General features: G+C 44.4%; 1 protein-coding gene across 1 annotated transcript in view; it reads right to left on the bottom strand.

Moving 5' to 3' along the window:
* The window catches only part of SPAG17 (sperm associated antigen 17), a 149,696-nt gene that overhangs the window by 125,458 nt on the left and 2,144 nt on the right, over positions 1–22,094 (bottom strand). Inside the window, 3 exon segments of the mRNA XM_055002920.1 lie at positions 2,677–2,808; positions 15,263–15,334; positions 16,299–16,460. Coding sequence (XP_054858895.1) covers positions 2,677–2,808; positions 15,263–15,334; positions 16,299–16,460 — 366 coding nt within the window.

The following is a 22,094-nucleotide window of genomic DNA, read 5'->3' on the forward strand; positions in this document are numbered from 1 at the left end:
AATGTACTTAAATGTTACGTGCAACTTGTACTCTGGACAATGTCAATTAAATCTTCCTCGAGGGGACTGGCCAGTTTGACCAATGCAGAGAATGGAGGGGCACTGCTGACATGTGAGGGCATAAATCACATTGGAGGATGAGCAGGAGTATTGACCCGAGATGGTGTGGCTGATGTTGTTGGCTGGCTGGCTGGCTGTTAGACTGAGGCTTGGTTTAGACATAATGGGAAACTATAGTTTATTGAACAGTGGTTAGTATGTGAATCCAGGACTCAGCTTGCAGAGCACGTCATTCCTGAATTGTCCCAATAAAAGCTGGTTTCAGCGTCTCTCCTCTTTCCCTTACTTCACTTGCAAAGATCTGGCTGGCACCCCAGTCTACATTATGGTGCTCAACTGAGGGCAACTTTTTGCTGTGTGACCAGCTCCTACCGCAGCATTGCAAAGATTGGGAAGCCACCAAGCCAAGCACTTTGCGGGGGAAAGTCCCCTTTCTGGGGTATTCATGAAGGAAGCTACCTGGCTTTTCACATTAGCCCTTTCCTTGCACCAAGCCATGGGAAACTAACTTCTTGTTTCTGATGTCACCCAGATACTTAAGAATCCAATACTAAATCCCCCCAGAACATCTTCCCACCATCGGTAACCTAATTCCACCCCAAAGACATATTCAAATATCCCACTCACTCTGTTCCTTTCTTGCCGTAGGTTCTGTATACCTCCCATTTCCTCAAACGGAGTTCCTCCTATATCACAGGGCTTTTCTTCCTTCCCACCAACATCATCTGCTGGCAACATACCCACAAGTTTACCCACATATCATTCCAAGTGATATATGAGGCTAGATGCGTGGCAATCTGGGAATCTGTCTGTCCCCCTCTATTGCGGTCTGGCATACACCAATAATTGTTACTGGCCCTCCTCCTCCTTTTTTGCTTTGTGTCTTTGTGTGTGTATTTATTGAATTGTTTGTAAATGTTGTCCTAAATTTAAATTGTTTTATAACACTGCTTCAAATTGTTTGTTACTGTTTTAATGTTCACTGTCTTGAGGACCCTATTTTGGGTAGAAAGGCAGCATACAAATGTTTTAAAGAATTAAAAAAAAAAATTCCAAAGCTCTGGGAACCCCCTCCGTGTCCCACACTTCAACTCAGCAAACATGTGGGTGACCTGGCATCCCAGTTCCAGAACTCTAGTCTAGCTAGGATAGCTGGGTTGCCTTAGTCGAGGGTTGTTTGATCGCCCTTGGGTTCGATTTGAAGAAGTTTTTAAAAACAAAACAAGTTATCTGTGTAACATCTGTTTTTAGAACTCATAGTAAAGGTCAAGTTTCAGTTTATTTTAATCTTGCTCCATGCTCTCGTTTTTTCATCCCAAACCTTCTGGCCAAAACACCTCATGAAGGCGGAGTCAGGCAGTCTTCAATAAACAAATTGTTTACAACCATGTTTGTCTAAAAGTAAAATCCAAAAAGTTAAGGACTGAACCCATGTAGAACCAACCCACCATGACACATAACAGTGTGCAAGCTTTAGAATTCCCCAGAACGCTTCACCAGGCCAAATGTTACAAAATGAAAAAGAAGACAGCAACAACAATTAGAGACTGCAGGGTGGGGGGAGGGGGTTGCTATGGAGTTTGTTTTATTATCTCTTGCTTTGATGGCTCCTGGTCTGCAACCTGAAACCCGATTCTTCTTTGCCTGTTAGCAAGTCTACCAAGCCCTGGCATGAGAAGGTCTTAACACCGTGATGTAAAATTCTGCTTAAAATCTGCTTTTCTTCTCCTTTTTGGGGGGACCATTTAGCCCGATGAAGAGTTCCAGTGAACATGAATGCTCGCACACTGTTATGTGCCATTGGGTTGGTCCTAATAAAAGTTAGGTTACCAACTGTAGGAAGATGTTCTGGGGTAGATTTAGTATTGAATCCTTAAGCACCTGGGTGATATCAGCAGCAGGAAGTTAGTTTTATTGGGAGAGTAGCAAATAAGCAGCGGTAGTTACGCAGTAGTGATTAAAGGTGTAAAAAGAGTTTATTTAGGAACTACATATCTGATAGTAAAGAAGATAGAGACAGATGCTGTCTATCTAACTTCAGAGAGAGAGAGAGAGAGAGAGAGAGAGAGAGAGAGGGAGAGGGAGAGGGAGAGAGAGAGAGTGTGCTCCAAGGACAGAGAAGGAGGAGATTGCCCTGTTTAGCTCAATAGGAGACAAGGCACGGAAATGACACTTAGCAGAGAAGAGAGGTGCTGTCCTCACTTGCCTATCTAACTGATCCTTGCTGCCCCGTCTTCTTCTCTTCTTCCTTCTTGTACACCAGACATTGCTATTTCCAACAAGTTTCCCAAGGCCTGGTGCAAGGCAAGGGCTAATGTGAAAAGCCAGGTAACTTTCTTCATCAATGCCTAAGAAAGGGGACCTTTTAAAAAAAAATACTCAGCTTGAAGTTTTCCCTACCTTTGGATCATGTTTTGGCTTTTTAGACTTCAGTAAAGCCTGCCTACTAGAAGAGCTACAGTTTCTTACAAGAAAGACAGCAGGACAGTTATTTGAGGCTAGCCTCTCTACGTGATGGGGCAGGATTAACCTCTAACAGAAGACACAGTGAATATATCAAAGTCATTTTGCCTTGGAGTATAAGTAAGATTCTTATCTCGGGTGGGGCTACAATACCTTCTTTTCAGCCGCCCTTCTCAGCAGATCCTTCTGCTTGATGCAAAGCATCTGATATTTAATTAACTTGCCAGTCAGAGTCACGGGAATCGATTCTCCAGCATCCAGAATGCTTTTTGCTACCTCTGTCACCTGCAGAGAAAAACAAATTCACGCAAACTTTAGGAGCAATGGAAGACAAAAGACGTTCACAACACTATCATCTTAGAAAAGGCACTTTAGTAAACTACATCAGTTTTTGAAAAAAAGGAACATACTTGACCATTACTCCAACTTAATGTTAGAAATGTGAACCCCTCTGATGGATTTTTAAAAAATTTATATACATACATACAAAATTATCTAGCCTTGGTCTAGTAAAGGATGATATACTGAGACTTGGGAGAAGTGAATCTTTACTAACCATCAAGAAACGCATAAAAGACCTAGATTACTCCAGCTCAGTGATACTCCAGCTCAGACAGTATGCTCCACCCAGTTCTTTGCATTCTCCCATCTCCAACCATCCCAGCTTACAGCAAATACCTAACAGTCCCTCGCTATTGTAGAGCATTCATGCTTGCACGGATGAACGCTGCCCCCACCGCAGTTCTATATGGGAGACACTTGCCAAACTTGGATAGATTTTGCTATTGTGTCCTGGAAAAGGTCAGTTCCCTATCCCCTGTGATATTGGAATGTCCTTATTATAACTTTTATCATAACTTTTGGATTGCCCTTATTTTAACTAAACTAGCTTCCACTATATTGAAAGATAATATAGCCCCCTATCTGCTGGTGAAAAGAGATCCAAGGACTACGCTGGCTTTGGCCAAGTCCCTTTCCAACATATTCTCCTTAAAGAAATAAAGACTCCTTATCCTCTGCTCAAGATCCCTGGATTAGAGGAGCTTGAAAGAAAAGGAAAAAGATTCATACATATATACATGCACACATTCATGCGTACGTGAAGTTCTTTTTTCTAAAGAAAGAGGAGCCAGGACTCATCATGTTCTCTCCTCTCAGCCCAAGTCCTAAATTATTATTATTATTACTTCAGTTTATAAACCGCCCATCCTCAGGGGCTCTGGGTGGTGAACATCAGTTAAAATCAATAAAAACAACAAAAAAACAATCATTCTAAAATCAACATACAATAAACAATAATAAAATAAATTAACCAAATACACTAAGGTGCAATGGTGGGGAGAACCCCCCCACCCCAAAGGTAGGAGGCCGACATGGCACTGCCCCTTCAACCACCGAATGCCTGGTGGAACAGCTCCGTCTTACAGGCCCGGCGGAATGATAATATGTCCCGCTGGGCCCGGGTCTCCATTGACAGAGCATTCCACCAGGCTGGGGCCAGGACTGAAAAGGCCCTGACCCTGGTTGAAGCGAGGCGGGCTTCCTTAGGGCAGGGGACCGCCAGTAAACATTCATCCGCTGATCGAAGCGGTCTCCGGGGAACATACAGGGAGAGGCGATCCCGAAGATATGCCAGTCCCAACCCGCCCAGGGCTTTAAAGGTACGAACCAACACCTTGAACCTGATTTGGAATTCAACCGGAAGCCAGTGCAGCTGGTGCAGGACAGGTGTGATATGTGACTGGTAGGATATACCAGTCAGGACCAGATGTAGTTTCCGGATCAGGCCCAGGGGTAGCCCAGCGTAGAGGGAGTTCCCTCCAGAACAGTTCTCTTTTCCCCAATATTGGAAATTTGGATCCCAAGTGCTCTACGCATGCACACCCTTACACCCAAATCCCTTTGTCCTATGTCAACAAAATAACAGGGGGTATTTTGATCCTGCTTGAATGGGTGTGGAGATGGGCAAGCTGGAGGACGCATCTCTTCGTTCTGGTCTCACCCATTCTTACTGACAGACTTGATGTCTGGTCATGGGAGCGTCCCATTGGACATTCATGCTCTCACACTGCTTCTTCATAAAGGCCCCCCTCCCCATGTGTCTGTTCAAAGCATCTGAAAGAAAGAAAAAACTTACAGAAGAGCTGCTTCTCTTGATTGTCTCAATAGGATGGGGGGAGCTGCATGACTAGCCTTAAGCCCTTGAGGAATGGGGGAGACTATTTTTTCTCCCAATTTTTTTCTCTTTCTGGTCCTTCATACCAATAGCCATTATAACAATGTTAACTACACATTATACCAGCATAGTGCTTAGCTGAAATCCTAAGCAAACTTTGCCTTAGGTCTGCACTGAGAATGCTCCTTCCTATTAAAAAGCATGAAGAAATAAGTACAAGAGAAGAAGGAAGAGTCGATCTCCCTTCTGAGCCTCCTCTCAGTTCTGCAGTACAAACTGGAAGACATGGACTAAGGCAACGCTCTGGTCCACTGGAGCTCAAGAATTGTTTTGAGGTGCTTGAGATGGTGACAGAGATGAAAGTGGAAAGAGAACCACAAAAATGTGGAGGAGGGAGTGAAAAAGGCAGGGGCCACATGGAAGTGGAAGAAAACGGAAGGTGGCAGTCATTGGGGACTCTCTGCTCAAGGGTATGGAACGTCATGTGTCCAGGCCAGATCCCCTACTCAGAGAGATGTGTTGCTTGCCGGGAGCCAGAATTCAGGCTATTACAGAACGACTGCCGAAACTGATCAGACCAACTGATCAGTACCCATTTGTGCTGGTTCACGTGGGAACTAATGACACAGCCGTGAATACCATCGCAAGAATTAAAGAGGACTATGAAGCTCTTGGAAGGCAGTTGAAGACAGTGGGGGCACAGGTGGTATTCTCTTCTATCCTTCTTGTCAAAGGAAGAGGAATGCAAAGGGAGCAGACCATACTCGAGGTGAATAGTTGGCTGAGGTGGTGGTGCTGGCAGGAGCGCTTTGGGTTCTGGGACCACGGGATAAGTTTCCTTAGAGAAGGCCTTCTAGCACATGATGGGCTTCACCTCTCAAGGTCAGGGAAGAAAATGTTTGGAAAGAACCTGGAGAGCCGCAAGGGGAAGGGGACGATCAACAAGGGGATTTCAATGAAGAAGTATAACAGCGGAGGCCCACCTGAGTAGAACTGATCAAACAAAGGTACAAGGCTACCAGTGCCTATATACCAATGCCTGAAGTATGGGTAATAAGAAGGAAGAGCTTGAGCGTCTCCTGCAAACAGAGGGCTATGATATAGTAGGAATTACTGAGACTTGGTGGGATGATTCCCATGACTGGAATGTGGTAGTGGATGGGTACGAGTTGTTCAAGAAACACTGGAAGGGTAGAAGAGGAGGTGGAGTGGCATTGTATGTGAGGAGAGGGCTTGATTGTCAGCAAGCTCTGGAGAATGTGGTTGACAGCCCAGTGGAAAGCATATGCATGGAAATAAGGGGAGGAAGGACAAAGAGTATTGTTGCTGGAGTCTGCTAGACTGCCTGACCAGGGAGAGGAAATGGATGCTGACCTCCTTGAACAGATTGGTAGAGTATCCAGACATCAGAACCTTATAATTATGGGTGACTTCAACTTTCCCAATGTGTGCTGGGAGACAAGCTCAGCAAAGCAATAAGACTCACATAACTTCCTGACCTGCCTGGCCCATAACTTCTTTTTTCAAATGGTGGAGGAAGCTACAAGGGGCTCGGCCATACTAGACTTAATATTAACCAACATGGAAGAATTGGTAGATGGGGTGAAGGTGGTGGGAACCTTAGGGGGAAGTGACCATGTCCTCTTTGAATTCCAGTTTATTTATTTATTTATTTATTTATTTATTTATTTATTTATTTATTTATTTATTTATTTATTTATTTATATTTCAATTTATATACCGCCCATCCTCAGGGGCTTTGAACAAGTTAAAATCAATAAAAACAAGAAAACAACAATACTAAAATCAACATAGAAAACAATAATGAAATAAATTAACCAAGTGAAATGGTGGGGAGAACCCCCCACCCCACCCCAAAGGTGGGAGGCCGACATGGCACCGCCCCCTGTGTTGCTGTGGGGGGGCAAGGAAGTTCATAGCCAGACTCATATGTTAGATTTTCGTAGGACCAACTTCGATGAACTCAGAGACTTGATGAGAGTCATTCCGTGGGAGAGTGTGCTGGAAGGGAAAGGAGCAAGTGAAGGGTGGGCTCTTCTCAATCATGAGCTTTTGAAAGCTCAAGCCTTCACTATTCCAGCAAGATGGAAACATGGTAAGGGCTCCAAGAAACCAATGGGGATGAACAGAGAGCTCCAGAATTGGCTAAGGGAGAAAAAGGAAATGCTCAGGAAATGGAGAGAAGGGCAGACCTCTAAAGAGGAATATATGAGGGTTACTAGGTACTGCAGATCAGCCATCAGAGAAGCCAAAGCTCAGTATGAGCTGAGTCTGGCCAGGGGAGCTCGCTACAATAAGAAAAACTTCTACATGAGAAGCAAATGGAAGGTAAAAGAGGCAATTGGACCGCTGTTGAGAGTGGAAGGAAAAACTCTGATGGAGGACAGAGAAAACGCAGACAGGCTTAATGACTTTTTTGTCTCTGTTTTCTTCCTGAAGAACTTGAGCCCATCTAGAGATGGTAGTAGACATGACAGGACACCTGGGGGGCTAGTTGACATTGACAGAGAGGTTGTAGAGAGGCACCTGGCTGCACTGGACGAATATAAATCCCCTGGGCCAGATGGTGTGCACCCAAGAGTGCTCAAAGAAATTTCTAGAAAACTTGCAGAACCCCTGTCCATCATCTTCAAGGCCTCCTGGAGGACTGGGGATGTGCCACAATATTGGAGAAGAGCTAATGTTATCCCAATCTTTAAGAAAGGGAAGAAGGATGACCCAGGAAACTACAGGCAGGTCAGTCTGATTTCTATTGCTGGGAAGATATTAGAGCAGATTTTCAAGGGATCGATCTGTAAGCATCTGAAGGACCACTTAGTGATCCAGGGAAGTCAACATGGTTTTGTCTCCAACAGATCTTGTCAGATCAACCTGGTTTCCTTCTTTGATTGAGTGACCAGCTTACTGGATCGGGGGGACTCTGTCGACATGATTTTCCTGGATTTCAGTAAAGTTTCTGATAAGGTTCCCCATGACATTCTAATGTGTAAACTGGAAAACTGCGGACTGTAGGACAGTTCAGTGGATAGGGAACTGGTTAGAGGACCACACCCAAAGAGTGGTAGTCAATGGCATTTCATCTGATTGGAGGGAGGTGTCCAGTGGGGTGCCACAGGGCTTGGTTTTGGGCCCGGTACTTTTCAATATTTTTATCAGAGATCTGGATGAAGGAGTGGAAGGGCTGCTCATTAAATTTGCTGATGATACCAAATTGGGAGGAGTGGCAAACACCCAAGAAGATAGAGGCCATTTTCACACTACTAACCTGCTTCCGTAATGTTGCGAAACATCGCACAAAAAACGCGGAAGATAGCATCTTCTCGCGAGAGTTTTGCGCAACATCACGCAAAACTCTTGCGAGAAGACCCTATCTTCCGCGTTTTTTGCACAACATTTTGCAACATTACGGAAGCAGGTTAGTAGTGTGAAAACGGCCAGAATTAAAATTCAACAAGACCTGGATACACTGGAGACGTGGGTGGTTGTGAACAGGATGCAATTCAACATAGGTAAGTACACTTCTGGATAGTAGTGTATGCGAAAGAGATCTTGTGGTAAGAGTGGACTGTAAACTAAATATGAGCAGTCAGTGTGATGTAGTGGCAAAAAAGACAAACTCAGTCTTGGGTTGTATCAAAAGGGCCATTGCATCAAAATCGCAGGAGGTCATAGTCCCTCTCTATACTGCCTTGGTTAGGCTGCACCTGGAGTACTGTGTGCAGTTCTGGAGGCCTCACTTCAAAAAGGATGTGGACAAAATTGAGAGGGTGCAGAAGAGAGCAACGAGGATGATCAAGGGTCTGGAGATTGAGCCCTACGAGGAAAGGCTGAGGGCCTTGGGAATGTTTTGTTTGGAGGAGATTGAGGGGGAACATGACTGCTCTCTTTAAATATCTGAAAGGCTGTCATTTGGAGGAGGGCAAGGTGCTGTTCCAGTTGGCAGCAGAGGATAGGACTCGAAGCAAGGGGCTTAAATTACATGCAGAAAGGTACCAGCTAGATATTAAGAAAAACTGTTTCACAGTCAGAGTAGTTCAAAGGCGGAATCAGTTGCCTAGGAAGGTGGTGCTTCAGTGACAGTTTTCAAGAAGAGGCTGGATGAATATTTGTCAGGGATGCTTTAGGCTCATCCTGCATTGGGCAGGGGGGTCTGTATGGCCCCTTCCAACTCTGTGATTCTGTGAAGTGTTCCCTTAGCATTGCAGAGAGTGTTCTAAGAGCTTCATGCAGTGAGAAACCAACAAGAAGCTAACAAAATCTTCTGGATGGGAGACTTTAGATAGCTTCACTCAGCAGGATGTTCAGGAACTGTGTCGAGTGTTGCTTGATAACATTGAAAATAAAAGGAATGTGCTTAGGAGGCACAATTCTTAAATTATTCAGAGGTGAAATGGTAGTTAAACACAGGTTTTTCACTTCCATGAGAACTAGGCTGGAATATGCTGTTATACAGGAAAATATGTCAGACATTCCCTGGTTAGATCCCTGGCGCACAAACTGAATATTGCTACTCTAAAGAATCTGTTACTGGCCACTGAAGAGGAACTGCTGGGAGAGATGCATAGTTGATTCGACCCTATAAGGCTCATTTTCTTAGCAACAGCAAAGATGTTCATATGAAAGGCATACATCTGGATAAGGCTAAATGATTCAACCATCTGATCAGGCATCGATAGAACGCAGCAGCATCTCTCAGACAGTCAACCACCTATGAAAATTACGTGTATTACAGTTGCTATTTGAGCTACAAGCCCCAAATCAAAGACCAACGACAGTTTCAGATATATTTTGGGGAACTGGAGTTCCACCCTAAACTCCAAGCGTAATTCCCTCTTTTCTGATTCTGTTGGTATGTAGCCTAATTGGGGTAGAATAAGGTTATTGAATTTTCTCTGGGTGATGACAGCAACATGAGCGCACAGCTGCACTGTCCAGATGTGTGGCACTGACAAGCTGTTTTATGGCTATGTTTTTTACAGCTTGTTTCCACCAAATTTCATACAGCTCAATAACATCTGGGATCTTTTCCTTAGAGTCACATAACAACTTAAAAATAATATGAGACATAACTCATCAAGAGTTTTTATAAAAGAGAGAGAAGGTTCGCACTTGGGTTGTCTTTTGTAGAGGGTTCGTCTAGATGGGAAGTATTGTTAATGAATACTTTTACATGTAACATTTTCCAAATTTTGTTTTTAACCTAACTGGATGTATTTATAGCTTTGGGATGAATGAAGTGTTTCTCCAGAGTTCTGACATCCTCTCATTCCCTCACACCTTTGGAGAAGTTACACTTGACGACATATGGTGTCAATTCTGTGGTCTCAGGCAAGGACAATGAATGTTCATATTGCATGTCTCTGTCTTATCTGAAGCTGGCAACCATCTAGGCCTTATGGCTGGGTGTGCATAAAAGTACACAGATTAACATCTGGCAGTAAACTGTGTTTCAGAACCTGGATTACGGCTCAACATAAGCAACACGACTCAAACCAATGACAAGAAAAACTGAAGACCCCTACGGGGCATTGTGGGGGAGGGAGGGGTCAGGGTGGTGCTCTTCAAGAAAATGTGAGCCCAAAGTGACTTCATGGGCAGAACTGGCGGCACAGTTCTTGGGACCCTGGCCTATACCTGGTAGGGATGACGCAGTGAAGACTAGACAATTGTGGACTGCCTGTTGCTTTAAGTATGCTCCCATGGGGTAATTACTTTATTATTTAATGTGTCACGTTTAAATGCTCAGGCTTTGTTTCTCCGTTGCTTCAGCTCCGTATCAGATTTCTGCTTGTTCTGTAATTTCTGCAACCCAAACCCTGTTACATTGTTCAGTGGATGCCCCACCTGTTGATTGTACTGACCCATACTCTGTAATCCTCCTTGAGTCTCAGTAAGAATGGCAGACTATAAATAAGGTACATAAATACATAAATTAGGAGGAAGAGCCACTTCCGCTCATTGAATCAGGGCCACCATCAGCCCACGGCAAGGCAGGCAGCTTCCAGGGCCCACAGCTTCTGGTGGGGCCCGTGGCTGCTGACTCCCTACTCATACATCTCCTCTGCTGTCTGCACCCACATCCTTCCATTGCCTGGTTGTGAGTGCTTTGTCACCTCTGGTTCCAGTGGCATAAGCTGCCTACTGCTGCAGCAGGAAGGCACATAGGTGGCGCACAAAGCATCAAAGTTCCTGTTGGCCCTGGCAGTGGCACTCCTAGCTGCACCCATCACCCAGGACCATCAAGGAAAGGCCATGCAGGCAGTGTGGGCAGCTGAACTACAGGTGATGGGGGAGCTTGCACAGGCACATGCATGGGTGGGAGGTCAAGAAGAGAAGCCTAGCAGTGGGCATACCGCCCCCCCCCCCTCGAGCACTCTGCCCAGGGCCCTCCAAAACCTGGAACCAGCCCTGCATAGAATCCATACTGGATGAACCAAGAATCATCAGGTGCAGTCCTCAGCTACAAGGCAGAATCACTGACACATTACTCAGATCAGCCCATACAACGCAGACCACAGGTTGACTGTGCAGGGCTGGGAGTTCCAAAAAACACGAGTAAAAAACAGAAACTTTCTGACTGCAGCCTAAATAGGTAGCAGGTGATTTACAACCATCAGTTCTTGTGCCCAAGGAATTCTCACCATACCACACTTTTACCCTCTCCATGATGACAATTGTTTACTATAGGGGTGTACAACAACAACAACAACAACAACAACAACAACAACAACAACAACAACAACAACAACAACAACAACAACAGGTAAATCCCTGAATTCCCTGAATTCTGAATTGATTCTCTAATCCAGTTTGGCTATTTCTGAAAATTTACGTAAACCTCAGTCATTAATCCCTATGGAGAAATCAATTGGGGAGCTATCTGGTGGGCTGGGGGTGGTGGTATTTTTCAACCAAAATTCACCAAATCCTGACTGCCCTCTAAAGACCCTCCCAAGGTTCATGAAGATGGACCCCGGGGGCCAATTTTATGGACTTCTAAAGAAGGTGCCCCCACCCACTCTCCATTATTCCCTATGAGGAAAATATCTGGAGGCTATCTGGGGGACTGTGGAGAAACCTCCACTAAATTTGCAGGGGACTTACCTCTGACTGTCTTCTAAAGAGCTCCCCATGTTTCATGAAGACTGGACCTCAGAGTCCAATTCTATGGATCCCTGAACAAGGTGCCCTCAGCCACTCTTACTGGGAAAAAGTCAAAACTGACTCCAACTGCAGAAATACACTGGGGCAAGACTGACATGGCCACGGCACGCTCCCAAATGCAAGCTGAGCTCATCCCAGAGAAAGTCCAACAGAAGCAAACTAAAGCAAGGGAATGGAACCCGCCCCCAGAACCAAAGTGAAGGAGGGGGACCAACAATGCATCAGAGATTCACATCCATTCGGTGCAAACCATGCTGAAGAAAGGAACATTGTTGTAACTTAGCCCAAAAGAAGCAAACTGAATCAAGGGAATGCCTTGTGCATGTGGCTGGGTACGGCTTGGTTCTGTTCTGAGGTGTTTCTCCCCTGGCTGAACCCAGTGCCTGGATGACACTGTGAATGACACTGGTTCTGTTGGGCTAAGTTGCCCTTGGGTTCAGTTCAGTGTGTGTGAGTTAATTGTAGCAGTCTATGTATGCAAGTGTTTTTCCCCATTAGTAGCAATAAAGAAGCCCATGTTCTGATGGGTAAACTGGTGCACTGTGGGCTGGACTCTAGGATGGTTAGATGGATAGGGAACTGGCTGGATAAATGCGCCCAAAGAGTAGTTGTTAATGGCATCATGTCTGATTGGAAGGAAGTGTCCAGTGGAGTGCCACAGGGCTCAGTCCTGGGCCCAGTGCTTTTCAATATTTTTTATGAATGATCTGGATGAGGGTGTGAAGGGATTACTCATTAAATGTGCAGGTGACACCAAACTGGGAGGGGCAGCAAACATCCTTGAAGATAGGGAAATAATTCAATGAGATCGGAACACACTGGGGAAGTGGACAGATTTGATAAGATGCGATTTAACATAGGTAAGTGCCAGGTTCTGCACCTGGGAAACAAAAATGCAAAGCATGCATACTAGAAGAGGGATACACTTCTGGGTAGCAAGCAGTGTGTGGATAAGAACTTGGGATATGGGTGCCTGGGAAGCTAAATATGATCAGCCAGTGTGATGCAGCAGCAAAAAACCCTGAATGCAATCTTGGGGTGTATCGACACAGGCATGACATCCAGATCACAGGGTGTCATTGTCCCACTATACACCGTGTTCGTCAGGCCCCACCAGGAGTATCGTGTGCAGTTCTGGAGGCCTCACTTCAAAAAGGATGCGGACAAATTGGAACAGGTGCCGAGGAGAGCAATCACTGGAGATGAAGCCCTACGAGGAAAGACTGAGGGATTTGGGAATGTTTAGTTTTGAGGAGACTGAGGGGAGATATGATTGCTCTCCATAAGTATTTAAAAAGTTGTCACTTGGAGGAGAGAAGGGAGCTGTTTCTGCTGGCAACAGAGGACAGGACATTAGGAAAAACTTCTTCATGTCATTCAGCATGGAATTGGCTGCCTGGGGAGGTGGTGGGCTCCCCCTCATTGGCAGTCTTCAAGGAGTGGCTGGACGAATACTTAGTGGGGACGTCTTAGACTGTTCCTGCATCGGACAGGGGATTGGACTAGATGGTCTCTGTAAGACCCCTTCCAACTCTATGACCCCCACATGCCCGACCCCAAGGGATACTACAGCTATTGCAAATTCTATATTAGGCAAACTTAGCTGATTTAACATTGCAATGTTTTTCAAGTTATTATTATAGGAACTGAATAAGAGAATAGATGCATGTTTTATTGATTTGTAAACCAGGGTGGGGTGGAGATAAAGCCATAAATATTTATTCATTTGCTTATTTATTTACATCATTAATACTCTGCCTTGAGCAGCCTGAATAGCGCCCAGCTTAGCCTAAGCCTATCAGAGCTTGCAAGCTAAGCAGGCCAGCCACAGTCAGTACCTGGATGGACGACTACCAAGGAAAATTGGGGTTGCAACAGGGAGGAAGGCAATGGCAAATTACCTCTGCTCGTCTCTTGCCTGGAACGTCCCACGGACAGGGGCACCATGTCAACGATGGTACGTTCTTCTTCATCTCGAACTACAGCCAGCATGGTGCAGGGGTTAGTATGTCAGACTAAGATCTGGGAGACCCAGGTTAGAATCTCCTCTCTGCCACAGAAGCTTGCTGGGCCTGTCATACTCTCTCAGCCTAACCTACCTCACAGGGTTGTTGTTATGATAAAATGGAGGAAAGAGAGCAATGTTGTAACATGCGTTGGGTCCCCACTGCAGAGAAAACTGGGACACGATTATCTAAATAGGATATGGATCCCTCCTAGGGTACGTGAGGGGGGCACACTTTCAGGGAGTGAGAAGTTCCTGATGCAGACATCGATTCTCACTGGGTTGGTGTGCATGACAACTCCCTTATCATCCCGCCACTTCACGTCCCTGTTGATTTGTTTCAGAGTTTCCTTCTGCCTGCTTTTAGCAGGGAACCTGGCATTCTCTTCGACTGCTCCAGAGTGGCAGTGAAATCGAGAGATAAATGGAAGAGAGATAAATTCGACTGAAGTGCATAAGCAGACAACCATATCCTTAAAGACAGGCAATGTAAAGGAAGTACATGCCATATTGTCTTTTAAATTTTACTACTATTTCAATAAAATAATTCCCACATGGAGCTTTCAATTTGTTTGAACGTAAATTTTCAACCATACCTGATCTAAATTTTCTTCCTGCTCTGATATTTCAGTTTGTGTATTTGTTGCTATTAGGACGTAAAATTATCGTGTGGTACATCTTCTTTCCTGAATGTAGGTCAAATAATGCTAAACCAGAACGTGCTCTATTTAACACTGAACTATTTTCCAGAAATTTATCTGGAGAATTTTCCAATGCAAATGTTTCCCAAAAACCCCAATTATTATGAGACAGTTTTGTGAGACCTTGAGCTTGTAAATAATGTTGTGTTTATTTAATCCCTCCCCCTGTAAAACTGTTAGGGTTTTTCTTCAAACTTACAGGTTCTCTTGGATTTGCAGAAATGTTTCCCCTAGCTTTGGGTGACAGCAGAGCTAAAAGATTCTAATATCCTAAACATTTTAGCTTTGTTATTTCACATGCCAGATCTTTTAATGATATTCAGGTAGGTAAGGTTACTGGGCAGGCCAATATGTTCAGAAACTGTACAGTTTTGCATCTGCTTGGCATTTGCCTTTTACAGACTTATCTTAATCCAGTATCCCATTCTGGAGATGGCTAGAATGATGGGTGGGATCCAGCCAGCTTTTCCACTGGTGAAAAGGGGAGGAGAGGACCCCATTGACCACCCAAAATGGCTGCGCTGGGAATCTGGAGAGCTTCGTGGACAAAAGCCCTATGGGATGGGGGCTATATTGGGTAATTAGGTAGAATTGCGTAATATGGAAAGGAAAAGCTGGCTGGATCCAATCTGATGAATCAGAGGAATGGTAGGAATAAAAGGTTTCACTTGCCTCATGATACAAAGGTGTTGGACTTTGACCTTCTTTGACTTTCTTGGCTTTCACATTTCCAGCATCCATAATCTGTAAGAAATACAGTGCCATGAACAAACACAGCTGAATGAATTCTGGGGACTGCTTATGTTCATCAGTGTTTCTACAAAATATCCTGAAAGCAGGACATGTTCGTTTAACATGCAGGCGGATCCAAATAACTATTTTAGTTGGAACAAAAGGCTTGGGTACATCTAGTAGTAATATCTACTTTCCCCCCTTCGAACAGTAGTACCATTTCACAAACTGACCATCGAGGTAGGAACAATGGCATACAGCAGAGGTGTCTTCCACACAGGTATGGGAATGTGTGACTTCCCTGTTGCTGGTGCAACTGCAGATAAAGCACAGCAGCTATGGAGATTCCACATGGCAGGTTTCCCCACAATTTCCCTGCCCCAGTCCTCCAGTAGTAGCTTCCCTCTCTGCTGGACCACCAGGGCATTTGCAACTTTTAAAAAAAAATTATATATGCCTGACAATTTCACCTCTCTACAGAAGGGTAGTTTAAAAAGGCAGAGCAGGCAGAAATTACTCCTCAGAGGGTTTGTTAATTTCATCTTTGCCTCTGGGAAGGGGAGGTGAAATTGACAGAGCCTTTGGGGAGGCAAAGTTGAAATTAACAAACTCACTGAGGAGTGCTCTCCCCTGACTGTATTTTAAACTATGCTTCCCGACTAACATTGTGTCCCTCTTCACTTGAGCATCCTCATGTAAGATGTCTGATGTAGAGAGACTCTCAGTTTCCAGGCACCTAGCTGAATTCCAGAAATAGTCTTCTTCTTCTTCCTCCTCTTTCCTCCTCCTCCCGCCCTGGCCCTACTGCTTAAAAGCTGCCTCCCATTCAGGGTGTGCTTCTTCCTTGGCTCCTTCCCATGAGATCAGGAAATGGCCTCTGCCTCATGCCCAACGGGGCCAGAGTTCCTCCACAATCTCTCGGAGCAACAGGCAAGGCCATGCTTTATCCCCAGCCTCAGTTCTGGCAACAGCTCACAACATTATCAATACCAAATACCTCTTCTAATATTCGTTCCCAAGATATGATGCTGAAGAGCTTCCGCAGCGGCACCTGCACAGCAAGAGACAGAGCCTTCATGTGCAGTTCGTCTTCAGTTTGATTCCCAACAATGAAAGCAATGCTTGGAATCCAATTTTCCTGTTCAAATTTCAAAACAAATCACAGAACAACCATCAAATCACAGAAATTGCACATCAGCATTGTTTTTTATATTCTGTTGTCATCAACTTTTGCCATGCTCACAATGCAAATTTATGAATATGCAACAGCTTGCTACCACCAGGTGGCAATACGACACCACCAGAGCACACAATTTTCTCTAAGCAGATATGTGAGGCTAACAGAGTTCAGTAACAATTCTGTTACTTAAGATGAAGGCATACTTGCATTTCAGAAAATCAGTTAAGCATAAATGTGTGTCTATGGCTAAATTAACTTCCTTTATGCCTAACTGACTAATCTTAGAATTTCAGGAAAAATAGAAAGTCCTTTTTGACTACGTAGCTGGTAATTTAAGGAAAACTAAGAATAGTTTTTATGGAAGCAGGCTAAATAGAAACTTAATATTTTAAAAAGTTGCATATAAAATATTGAATATAATGTTGAATATAAAATGCTGTATAAAGTAAGTAAGGAGATGGAGAAGAGCAATGTTTTCTAGCTTAAATGTGCTGTTATATATTCGGTCAATGCTTTTTCTTTTATGTATTGTTATTGTCTTTTTCTTTTCCAATAAACTCTTTAAAAAAACAGTAAAGCGAAACAATCATGATCTGTAAAATTAGGAAATACTAAGAATATTTCCTATTAATATTTCCTAGTAACAAGAACAGACAGACTCCAGTATTAATATCTGCCAGGCAATGGCAAGCTCTTCTTTAATATAACTACCGGCATGTGCAGGTATTTCCCGTCGGCATAAGGTATCGGGTGCAAGGAGGCTGCATCGTGCTGCATTTCTCCTTTTCATGTCTGCTCTTGATATCTTGAGTCCAAGGGACTGTTATCCTCTGTCAGGATCAACACATAGACGGAGCTTGTTGACTCCGCATTCCAAAAGCTCAGCAAATGCTGATCTCTGAACACACACACGGGAACGTCGAAGTCAGCATCGTCTGACTCAGACCGGCAGCAGCTATTCAGGCAAAGGTTCTTTCACACACCCCGACTGCCAGATCCTTCAACTGGAGATACTGGGGACTGAATCCGGGACCTTTAGCATGGTTTTACACATGGTTTTAAATACACATTGGTTTTATTGGCATTATTTTTGTTGTTTCCTGTTTTCATTCAGAAAAAATAATAAAGCATGTGACATCTTGTGATTTGCATGTTATGCCGTTGTTGATACATTCCAAGATTGCATTTGCCTTTCTTGCTGCTGCATCACACTGGCTACTCATATTTAGCTTCCCATCCACTCGTATTCCAAGAACTTGTTCACACACACTGTGGCCCGGAAAGTGTATCCCTCATCCAGTATGCATGCTTTGCATTTTTGTTACCCAGGTGAAGAACCTGGCACTTACACATGTCAAATCACCTCTTATTCATATCTGCCCACTTTCCCAGTGTGTTCAGATCTTGTTGAATTCTCTCTATCTTCAAGGGTGTTTGCTACTCTTCCCAGTTTGGTATCATCTGCCAATTTAATGAGTAATTCCTTCACAACCTCATCCAGATCATTTATAAAAATATTGAAAAGCACTGGGCCCAGAACCGAGCCCCATGGCACTCCACTGAACACCTCCCTCCAATCAGGCCTGATATAATTGACAAACACTCTTTGGGTGTAGTTATCCAGCCAGTTCCCTATCCAGCTAGCCATCCTAGAGTCCAGCCCACAGTCCACCAGTTTACCCATCAGAACATCATGAGGAACCTTGTCAAAAGCTTTACTGAAATCCAGATAAACGACATCGACAACATTCCCACGATCCACCAAGCCTGTCACTTGATCATAGAAGGAGATGAGGTTGGCCTGGCAGGTCCTGTTGGGGCCAAATTCGTGCTGACTTCCCCGTATCACTGTGTTGTCCATCAGGTGCCCGCAGATTGATGCCATTAATATCTGTTCCAGTATCTTTCCTGGAACAGAGGTCAGGCTGACTGGCCTGTAGTTCTCAGGATTGTTCTTTTCCCCTTTCTTGAAGATTGGGATGACATTTGCCCTCCGCCAGTCTTCCTGCACATCACCTGTCCTCCAAGATTCCTGGAAGATGATCGACGAAGGGTCTGCAAGCTCTTCTGAGAGTTCTTTAAGCACTCTTGGATATACCCCATCTGGCCCAGGAGATTTGTATACAGCCAGTGCAGCAGGGTCCTTCTCCACAGCAGTCCTGAAGTCATGCCTTACCCACTACCAACATTATATAGACCTGTTCTGTGTTCTCTCCTTCAGGGAGGAAACTGAGGCAAAATAGGCATTAAGCCTTTCTGGCTTCTCTCTATCAGTTTCTCCATTTTCACTCAGCAGTGGGGGTATCTCCCCCTTTACCTTCCATTTGCTCCTCATGTATGTGAAGAACATCTATTTTTTGTGGTGAATCCCCCTGGCCAGTTTCTGCTCATTCTGAGCTTTGGCCTCTGATGGCTGCCTTACAGTGCCTACCTACCCCTAGATAGAATTACAGGATTGGAAGGTACCTCTAGGGTCATCTAGTCTAACCCCCTGCACAATGCACGAAATTCACAACTACCTCCCCCAACTACCCCAGATGCCCAGAAGATGGCAAAACACCTCCAGGATCCCTATCCAAACTAGCCTGTGAAAAATTGCTACCTGACCCCAAGGTGGCGATTGGCATTACCCTGGGCATGTAAAAAGACCACGAGAACTAAGCACTGATGTAACCCGTTCTGCCCTCTCCCTCATGATCTGCCCAGTTCACAGAATCAGCATCGCTGTCAGATGGCCATCTAGCTTCTGCCTAAAAACCTCCAAAGAAGGAGAGCCCACCACCACCCGAGGAAACCTGTTCCACTGAGGGACTGCTCTGTCAGGACGTTCTTCCTAATGTTTAGCCAAACGCTCTTTTGATTTAATTTCAAGCTGTTGGTTCTGGTCCGACCTGCTGGGGCAGTGGAAAACAACTCCACACCATCCTCTGTACGACAGCCCTTCAAATATTTGAAGATGGTTATCATATCACCTCTCAGTCATCTCCTATCAAGGTTAAATGTTCTGAGCTCCTTCAACTTTTCCTCATAGGACTTGGTCTCCAGACTCCTGCCCTCCTCTGGACACGTTCCAGCTTGTCTATATCCTTCTTAAATTGCTGAGGTCTAACCAGAGAAGAGTAGAGCGATACCATCACTTCTTGTGATCTGGACACTATGCTTCTATTGATACAGCCCCCAAACACATTTGCTTTTAAAGCTACCATATCACACTGCAGACCCATGTTCAGTGTATTGTCTACTAAGACTCCCAGATCCTTTTCGCACACGTTACTGCCAAGACAAGTCTCCCCCATTCTGTAATTATGCAATTGATTTTTCCTTCCTAAATGCAGAACTTTGCATTCATTTTATTTGCTTTAGCCCAGTTTTCCAGTCTGTCAAGATCATCCTGTATCCTTACTCTGTCTTCGTTCGTATTTGCCACCCCTCCCAACTTAGTATCATCTGCAAATTTAATAAGCATTCCCTCTGTTCCTTCACCCAAATCATTTATAAAAATGTTGAACAGAACGGGTCCCAGGACTGATCCCTGAGGAATTCCACTTGTCACTCTTCTCCAAGAGGATGAGGAACCATTAACTAGCACTCTCTGGGTGCGATCTGTCAACTGGTTACAGATCCGCCTAATAGTAATAGGATCCGAACCACATTTTACCAAGTTGTCGACAAGGATATTATGTGGAACCTTATCAAAAGCCTTACCGAAATCAAGATAAACTATGTCTACAGCATTCCCCTGATCTAGCAAGGTAGTAACTTTCTCAAAAAAAGAGATAAAGTTAGTCTGACATGACTTGTTCTTGAGAAACCCATGCTGGCTCTTAGTAATCACAGCCTTCCTTTCTAAATGCTCAAGGACTGACTGTTCGATGATTTGTTCTAAGATTTTATCAGGTATAGATGTCAAGCTGACAGGTCGGTAGTTACCCGGATCCTCCTTTTCCCATTCTTGAAGATGGGGACAACATTTAATTATTAAGTGCTGTGCAAAGGTTTAAAAAACAAAGACAGAACCTGCCTCCAGTTTTCAAGTCTTCTTATCTGGTTCCTTATCAAAGTCCTCTGCATCACTATAACCCTCACAAGCATTAATAATAAAAGGTAGCATTTATATAGCCACTTTCCTAACTGTTCAAAGTATGTATGTGCCATCGAGTCACAATCAACTTATGGCGACCCCAGCAAGGGTCTTTCAAGGCAAGTAAGAAGTAGAGGTGGTTTGCCATTGCCTTCCTCCACAGAGTCTTCCTTGGTGATCTCCCAACCAAGCTATGACTCTGCTTAGCTTCCAAGATCTGACAGAATTGGGCTATACCATGCAACCTTCCCTCCTGTTCAAAGTACATCAGATGTATTATCTCAATAACCCTAAAAACATCTCGGCAAGGTAAGGCCAGTATAATTACCATCACATTACACAGGAGCAGTCTAAGGCTGTGGGAACAGCAATTTCCCCAGGCATACCACAATTTTCTACTGAGCTTAGATATATCTTAGTCTACATAGGATTTGGATGCTTAGTGAATTCATGTCTGAGGCAAAATTTGAACTGTGTACTATAATAACAACAATGTGACTGTGATCCTCAAATAACCTCTTTATCCCTTGTTTATCCCTTACTTCATTTATATCCCACTTTTCTCCCAGTGAGGGCCCAAAGTGGCTCATAGCATTTCCCCCTCCTCTATTTTATCCTCACAACCACCCTGTGAGGTAGGTTAGAATGTAATTGGCCCATGGTCATTCAGCAAGTTTCCATGGCAGAGTGGGGATTTGAACTTGGGCCTCTCAGATCCAACTCCAATGCTCTAACCACTATGCCTCATCTGCAGTCTTCACTGCACTGTCTTCAACCTATTTATTTAAATATTTATTCTTCTAGCCATCTGCCATCCTCTCAGCCTAGTTATTCACATTTAAGAAGCGCAATGCCTGCAGGGCAGGTTGGGGTGACACAAGTGCACATGAAGAACATTTTGGCATGAAAAGTCCCAACTCAATACAGAGCCACTGTCTTATTGATAGCAGCGTCGAAGATTTTCAGGAGTATGTGAGGACTACCGTCTATGATACACTTCCCTGGCACATACCAATTACTGTATACAGACTGACTAGAGAAATATTTATGTATTGGCCTGCGAGTCTGGTTTAGTGGCTGGACTGGTAGAGCGGCTGGACCAGTCGAACCCGGTTTGATTCCCCACTTCTCTGCTTGAAGCCAGCTGGGTGACCTTGGGTCAGTCACAGCTTCTAGGAGCTCTCTCAGCCCCACCCACCTCACAGGGTGATTGCTGTGGGTACAATAATAACGTACTTTGTAAACCACTCTGAATGGGTGTTAAGTTGTCCTGAAGAGTGGTATATAAATCAAATGTTATTATGTTGTTATTATTAAGTGCTTGTCACCCTAAATATTCACCACCTGTGATGTAACGCAACAGTGCTCCTCCTAAGGCACTCGTGTTCCCCACCTTGGTAAAATCTGGTTATAACTTCGTCCCTCCTAAATACCAAGGAGGAGAACAGAGACTGAACATAACAAGAAGTAAGTTTATTTTTCTGAGAAGGGAAGGGAAATTGTGGGCATTC

This window comes from Eublepharis macularius, chromosome 18, assembly GCF_028583425.1.
Source record: "Eublepharis macularius isolate TG4126 chromosome 18, MPM_Emac_v1.0, whole genome shotgun sequence".
In the NCBI taxonomy this organism is placed as follows: domain Eukaryota; kingdom Metazoa; phylum Chordata; class Lepidosauria; order Squamata; family Eublepharidae; genus Eublepharis; species Eublepharis macularius.